Here is an 8364-nt window from a genome sequence, read left to right as displayed (position 1 = left end):
TGCTCAACTCATCATCCCTTTCCCATGGCACTTGCAATCACAGTGCAACACCTGCCCCCCAGCCCCCCCCACTGTTCAAGGCCCCAAGCATTCCTTTTATCTGCAGCAACATTTCACTTGCAACTCCTTCAATTTGTACTCTGTATTCACTGCTCCCAATGCAGTCTCCTCCACATTAGGGGCTCTTAACACAGATTGGGTGACAGCTTTGCAAAATAGCTTCGCTCAGCCTGCAAGCATTACCCCAACCTTCCTGTTGTCATTTCAACACAGCAGCTTGTTCTCATATCCCTCTTCCTTGTCCTGCTGTGATGTTCCATGAAACCCAATGCAAACTGAAGGAGCAGCATCTCATCTACCAGTTAGTCACAGTCCTCAGGACTCAACATAGACTGTGAGCTTTCTCTCCATCTTAACCTATTTTTAATATCCCAAACATTTTGTGTTCCTCTGCAAAAATCCTCCCTCCCCCTATGGGCCACCATCACTTGGTCTTAAGTTTTTCTACACATCTCCTAGTTCCTACTAATCACTGACTTCTACTCTGTTCCAGCTGTCTCCCACCCCCTCTCCTCCTTATTCAGTATGCAACCGAACATGTTTCCCTCTGATGGAGCTCTGACTTGAAAGGTTGGCTGTATTCTCTCTCCATAGATGCTGTCAGACCTGCTGAGATTTTCCAGCATTTTCAGTTTTCGTTTCAGATTCCAGCATCTGCAGTTTTTGTGTTATATTATTTCCCTCTTTAATTCTGAAGAACAATCATGCAGGCTGGAAATATTAACTCTTTGCTCCTTGGACAGATGCTGCCAGGCTTGCTGACCTCTTCCAGCACTTCCCTGTCTTCTGTTCCCTATTCCAGCAGCCCTAGCACTTCATCTGCTGGCTACACACTTTCCAGTCTCAACATCGAATTCAACAGCTTCAGATGATTTGCTCTACCCCCACCTCAACCCCTTTGTTTTCATTCTATTTTATTTTTAACTGTTCTCTACCTTTTTTAAAAAACTTTCCTCTTCCCTATCCCACTCTTTCCCTTCCCTTTTCTTCCCCCTTTTCTAAATTTTACCTCTGGCCCATTCATTCCCCCCTCCCCCAACATCTTCATCTGTCACAATTTACCCTCTCATTTTAGCTTCTCTGCCGCTTGGCCATTCACACCCTTTACTCTCTCTATGGACTGCCATTAGCAGTCTTGTCGCCTGGTTTCTGTGGCTATGACTCATCTTTCCTTCCCTCACCCTGCAGTATAAATATCTCCCATTTTCTATGCCTTTTGGCTTTAACAAAGAGTCATCTGGACTCTAAACATCAGCACTTCTCCCTCCTTCCTAGACCTGCTGAGATTTTCCAGCACTTCCTATTTTTGTTTCAGATTCCAGCACCTGCAATATTTTTGTCTTTTACACTATTTCCCTCTTTAGTTCTGATGAACAATCATGCCAGCTAGAAATATTAACTCTGTTGTCTCTCTGTACAGATGCTGCCAGACCTGCCGAACTTTTCCAGCACTCCCCTCTCTACCTTTCACTCCTTATTCCAACACTCCCCAGCACTTTGCCCCTAAACTGGTTGAACCCAGTTGAAAGACAACGCCCAGCCCCTGCTTTTTGATTGGTTGCGAGGGGGAGGGCGGCTGTCTATCAGGAAGGCAGTGACGTGGCGCCTGCGCCTTTGCATTGTTGTCCATCAAGTGACGTCAACAACGACCGTTGCCCGCTGCTCACGTCCCGCCCCCCCCACCCGCAGTCTCGCGAGATCAGCTTGCACCGTTGGTGGCGCCGGATTTGAAATTTTGAACGGTCTTGGCGCAGCTCACGGAATTGTGGAGGCAGCAGCAGCAGTAGCAACAACAAGAGTACCCATTGCACACGGGCTGACGGCGACATGGATCCCTTCACTGAGGTAAGGCGGCGGCGGCGGCGGCTGATTCTGGGCTAACCTCTCTGAGCTGCCTTTAACTGTGACTCCCCGGCAGCAATCCCAATGACATCGGTTTGACACTTCGCAGCTTCATGTTAGAAGCTCCTGCACCCTCACTCAACCCCCCGATCAAAGGGCGGCTTCCCTTCCCAAAACTCTTTGTTCATAATGCGGGACAGGTTTGTAGGGAACGGAATTTAATGACCCGAAATCATGTAGGATAGGATCCTTCCCCCCCGCCCCGCCCAAAGAAATTAATACTCTTTTTAATCGAACGATTTTCCCCTAACTCGCACTAAACTAGTAGCTTTGGTTAGTGAGGTATTGTGTTAAATGCAGGGTATTTTGAGTGGATTTAGCTTCAACTTTCTTCCCCAACCCACTCCCTTGTTCTGCAAGGCATCCAGAATGATGGGCCATGCAGTTTGTCTCCACCACAACTTCAGTATTTGGTGTACAGGAGATTGTGATGATTGCTTGGTGCTGCCCCAAGCTATAGAGGAGCAGAGAGTTTTCCAATGCATCATTACCCCAAAATGTAGGCACAGTAAGAAATCTCACAACACCAGGTTAGAGTCTAAAGGGTTTATTTGGCATCACTAGCTTTTGGAGTGCTGCCCCTTCATCAGGTGAGCAGTGCTCTGAAAGCTGGTGCTACCAAATAAACCTGTTGGACTTTAACCTAGTGTTGTGAGACTTCTTACTGTGCTCACCCCAGTCTAATGCTGGAATCTCCACATCATCCCAAAATGTAGGGGAGCAGAGTTTTCCAATGTATGGCAATAACCCCAGCATGTAGGGGAGCAGAGAATTTTCCAAAGTTTGTAAACTGAAATCACTGGGTTTTTTTATGTTTTGGATGTACCTGTTATCAGAACTGAGCACCTGAATGTATCTTGTTTTTTTTATTGCAGATGCTGATTAATCTACCACATGCTAGCATTTTCTGTATTTGTTCAGATTTATAGCATTTTTTTCTGTTTATTCATTATCTGAAATGCTCTTCGAGTTCATATGCTGATATATTTAAAATTTATTTAATAGCGTCACAAGTAGACTTACATTAACACTGCAGTGAAGTTACCGTGAAAATCCCCTAGTCACCACACTCTGGCACCTGTTTGGGTACACTGAGGGAGAATTTAGCAAGGACAATGCACCTAACCAGCATGTCTTTTGGACTGTGGGAGTATCTGGAGGAAATCTACACAGACACAGGGAGAATATGCAGACTCCACACAGACAGTGACCCAAGCTGGGAATCGAACCCAGGTCCCTGCCACTGTGAGACAGCAAAGTTTTTCACTAAGTTCCATCACTAAATCTGTGTCTGCCATTCATAAGGGGCGGGGGATCATGAGCAGTTGAGATGAGATCATTAAGAATGGATTACCACATGGAATATGTTATGTTTTGTAATTAGGATGCAAAAACAATATTAGATTTTATAATAGAAAAATATTAATTTGTTTCAGACTTAATAGAGCATGTAGCATCTGATCTGGGGAGAGAATAGACTAACTTCTGGCTTGGCAAATGACTGGCTAATGTGCTGTATAGTCAACAGTGACATGAGATTTTCATAATTTCCTTACATGGACACAGCATGTTAGTTGGATCACAATTTATTTCACACTTGGGCTCAAACTGAAATTTCTGTTATGTATCCAGTCTCCCATAAAACTGGGATCTTGTCCAAAGGTGTAATTCTGAAATTCTGACTGACTGACTCACCAACATATTCTTACTGTAGGAATGCAGAACCAGTTTGAACATAAGTGGTTTATTTGGCTGTCATTCTGATAGCTTACTTCTAGGTGTGTCGCCTGCACCAGAATAATTACAAATAAAATAGAGATTCTACAAGAGTACACAAGCTCATCATGGATTTGGAAAATAAACTGTACTCAGTGTTGGTACTATTTTGGCCATATTATTCCAGATTATTGACCAAACAATTGGCTGCACGGTGGCACAGTGGTTAGCACTGTAGCCTCACAGCACCAGGGATCTGGTTTGATTCCCTGCTTGGGTCATTGTCTGTGTGGAGTCTGCGTGTTCTCCCAGCGTCAGTGTGGGTTTCCTCCCACAGACTGAAAGATATACTGATTAGGTGTATTGGCCATACTAAATTCTCCCTCAGTGTACCCGGACAGGCACCAGATTGTGCGACTAGGGGATTTTCACAGTAACTTCATTGTGATGTTAATGTAAGCCTACTCATGACTAATAAATAAGCTTTAAAAAAAACAAAGAGTCAACAAAACAAAAATCAACCATTTTGCTGCATGTATTTATGTAATTGTATTTTCAGTTTGTGTTGTTTCTTTTACTTACTCTACTATGATTGCTGTTAGTTAGTACAATGATTGGCAATTCTTAAATGCTATTCCTCCTTAAACTCTTTCAACTTTTGGTCTGCTATATATTCCAGCACAGTCTAAAGTAAAGCTAAATATCAGAAGCTTGATGGCTGTGGGTCAAGATGTGCTGAACAATGCAAACATCGTGTTATAATTTAGGGTTTGTAAAAAGGTCCAAAATTTGAGATTGTGTATCACAGCTGGGTTGAGTCTGTTACGTTAGCCCATTTAAACGATTACTTCTATATTGCTTTTCATAAATACCCAGAAATATGCTAAGTAGCAATTTCTACAATAAAAGTAAGCTTTTAAGAATAGACATAAAGTGTGCTTACTATAGAGATATCGCATTAGGACGGCTGTTGATTTGTTTATGTTTTGAGTATGCAACTGCTGCTACATTTTTATTATTGGAAGTAGAATATCCTGTAAAAGATTAAATGTTCTGTTTCAACATAATTATCAAACCATGTGTGGTAGAAAGGGAAAACAAAACAAACAATTTATCATATTAGGGTGAAGGCTGATCAAGACAACTGAACTTTAAGCTAATACTTCTCTCATTACTTTTGTTTGTTTATTGGTACCAATGGTTAATAAAGAAAAATCAGCCTTATATTAATTATTTTTACTCAAGTATTCCCACCATATATGCCTCTGTTAAATATCTCAAAATACTGTCCACAGATGTTACCCATTTTAGGAGAGACAAAAGTCTAATTGCTAACTCTTTTGAGCAAATATATTAGCATTTTAAACACTAACTTTTACATTACTGAATTCCTAAACATATAGATTTGAATTAAGTAATGTATGTATGCTTCTGAGTACAAACAATGCATAAAAATAAATACTTTAGTCTGTACTGTGGACAAAAAAAATTGTAATACTTGTCTTGGAATTTTACGTATCCTCAACTCCTATAGACCATTATTATTTTATCACCTTCCTGCCTCTATTCCATATTTTTATCCAACATTGATTCTAACGACCAAGAAAACCCTGGCCCTAGTTCTTTGTTTCAGTTCAGAAAAGACTTAACTGAATGTTATGCCTTCTAAAACATGCCTGTGTTTCCTTTCATTTCCACCCTTTGCTGTTTCCTCTGACCCTGCATTTGGCCAACACTGCAAATTTGCTGTTTCCTGATAGTTTCACTGTCCAGATGCAGTGAGCAGATATACTTTCTGATAAGTAGATAAGTTTTGAGAAACAGTTGTGATCGGAGCTTTTGTGAATACAATGCTGTGTCTCAGACCTGATGATTGCTAGTGTTTTTATATGGGAAACACTTACTGTGCTTTAAGCTTTATGGAAAACCATTGAACAGGTTTAATTTTATTTTCAGTGCACAAGTCTAGTAATGATTTGACTGCTGTTGTTAAAATTCTCCATTCCCATTTCTCCGATCTGAAGTGCATGTGGTTCAATGGGTGCTCATTGTTTAAGCAAATTTTGGGCTTATATGGGCTATTTCTTTGAATGAATACTAACTGAAGCTGATGTGTCTTCACCTAACATTCATGTAATTTCTAATGTCAGTAGATGGAGGGACATTTAGTAGGTTTAATGTTTCTCATTAGCTGAATGGTATTGATTTTGACAAGTTATAACTATTGTACTGTGAAAACCAACTGAGACGACAGCACTGTCAGGACTTGAGCTTGCAATGAATATGGTTTAGTTGTGTATTGGTTCTAATGTTAATGATATATTTATTCTTGTATTTTAATATTCTCTCTTTCCTGGTTCTGCTTTAACTTTTTTGATAAACTAATAGTAACTTTGCTTCAAGACATTTTCTGTTTCCAATAAGTGTTTTTAATGAAATATGTAATTGTGAATTGCATCTAAAGACCAACATACATTTCAGATTGTTAAGGATTGAAAAACATTGCAGCAAATGGAACATTTCAATCTTGTGTATCACCTCGCCCAGTTTGAATTTGTGGTACAGTATGTCAGTTAATCCAATAGGATTTGAATTTTGAGTCACATGCCAAACTTACATTCTTGATGAATGAGATCCAGCTGTTTCAACAGAAATATTTAATGAAGTGCTGGCTGAAAGATCTGTTATGTGTTTCAAGAAATACACATTCTGTAAATGCAGCCGATTGTTCGCTTTCCTCCTGAATCATTGAAAAGTGGTGTGTGCCAAATTGTACAGTTGGAAAGTTTCAAATATCAGCTTTGACTTCACAGAAATGCTTAGTGTAGCTACCTGTGTGTATGGCCCAACTTGGATATTTGTAAGAGTTGCTGCCCTACATTTAAAACATAAATCTGATGCAATTTAGTGAAGATGGAAGATAAAGCGATATGCTTTAAATGTAATTCACTTCTAGGTTAAAATTTAAACCAATTTTCAACTAACATAATTCAAAATTAAGCTTCAGATTAAATTAAAGTTGGGTACCACGTTTTCTATCCTTTCCACGGTGATGATCAAGGATCTCTGGGAGTACTGATGGTAAGGAAAACAAAATGGGAAGGAATGTATAGTGGCAAAGGGTCTTTTGAACTCTAACCATCCTCTGGGTGAAAATGTTTTTTTCCTCCCATCACTTCTACTCTTCATTAGCGTGTTTCTGTGTCAATGTTCAATAAAAGCCTCCACTGTTTCTCTCTCCTCGTGTGCTGCCAGACCTGCTGAGTTATTTCAGCATTTCTGTTTTTATTTCTGCTGTCCTTATAATTGCTAAGGTGCTCAGCAATTAACACTGGTGCTAAGAGAGCCTTAAATGATTCTCCATATTGTAGAATTGAAATGTAAGAAAAAGATTAGGCTCCAGCTTCAGTTTTGAAAGGAGATAAGTGAGGCAGAACATTTAGAGTTATAAGATAATTTAGAACACTATTTCAAGTTAAACCACTGCTTTGGGACCTGAAGACTATATGTACAGACTTGGTGAAAGGCAATTTCAGGACTCAAGCCAGAGGCATATTTCACTGTTACCTGAAATAATGATCTGGATAGGATACTGAAACATTAGCTCAAATTTATTTAATTGGGTGCTGGAATGGAGTCCGTGGTCAGAGAAGGCTGGCCTGCAAATAACTTTTCAGGAAAAAACATTTGAGTTATCATTGTTGGCATCCTGTGAATTTTATGAACAATGGTGACTGGTATGGTTATGATCTGAATTAGCATGATTCTCATACTTTTTTTGTACCAAGTCACTAGCCTTCATGAATGACAGCTTTTTCCAAAAAAATGTTGTTAGAAAGTATAACATATGGTCTATAAATGCAATCTTGTTTCTCTAGAACATAGAAGACTACAGCACAAACAGGCCCTTCGGTCCACAAGTTGCATCGATCACATCCATACCTACCAAGCCATAGAACTATCTGTAACTCCCAATCCCATTAAATCCCACATACTCATACTTTTAAAAGACCCCAGTGAGTTTGCCTCTACCACCACCGGCAGCCAATTCCACTCACTCAGCACCCTCTGAGTGAAAAACTTACCTCAACATCTCCTCTGTACTTGCTTCCCAGCACCTTAAACCTGTGTCCTCTTGTAACAACCATTTCAGCCCTGGGACATGGGGTGGATTCTCCGAAGCTATCTATTCCTCTCAACATCTTATAAACCTCTATCAGGTCGCCTCTCAACCTTCGTCTCTCCAGGGAGGAGAGTCCCAGCTCCCTCAACCTATCTTCATAAGGCATGCCTTCCAATCCAGGCAACATCCTTGTAAATGTCCTCTGCACCCTCTCAATAGCTTCCACATCCTTCCTGTAGTGAGGCAACCATAACTGCGCACAGTACTCCAAGTGGGGTCTGAGAAGGGTCTTATAAAGTTGCAGCATTACCTCCCGACTCCTAAACTCAATCCCTCAATTAATGAAGGTCAGTACACCATACACCTTCTTGACCATATCCTCTACCTGCGAGGCCAATTTAAGAGTCCTATGGACCCAGACCCCAAGATCCTTCTGCTCCTCAACACTGCTAAGACTCCTACCCTTGATATTGTACTCCTTCATCCCATTGGTCCTGCCAAAATGGACCACTACACACTTATCCACGTTGAAGATCATCTGCCACTTCTCCACCCAGTCTTGC

At 40.7% G+C, this 8364-nt stretch overlaps 1 protein-coding gene across 2 annotated transcripts in view; it reads left to right on the top strand.

Annotated features, from left to right (window-relative positions):
• The first annotated feature begins 1824 nt into the window (after positions 1 to 1824).
• The window catches only part of anln (anillin, actin binding protein), a 93741-nt gene continuing 87201 nt past the window's right edge, over positions 1825 to 8364 (top strand). For both annotated transcript variants that reach the window (XM_080203725.1, XM_080203716.1), the window contains exon 1: positions 1825 to 1905. In XM_080203725.1, the coding sequence (XP_080059851.1) occupies positions 1888 to 1905 (18 nt within the window). In that variant the 5' untranslated portion in view covers positions 1825 to 1887. The remainder of the gene's footprint in view (positions 1906 to 8364) is intronic.

The sequence above is a fragment of the Carcharhinus amblyrhynchos genome, chromosome 2 (genome assembly GCF_965287045.1).
Source record: "Carcharhinus amblyrhynchos chromosome 2, sCarAmb.v2.hapA, whole genome shotgun sequence".
Lineage (NCBI taxonomy): Eukaryota > Metazoa > Chordata > Chondrichthyes > Carcharhiniformes > Carcharhinidae > Carcharhinus > Carcharhinus amblyrhynchos.
The sequence above is the reverse complement of the archived record's forward strand: the minus strand, read 5'-3'. Positions and strand labels throughout refer to the sequence as shown.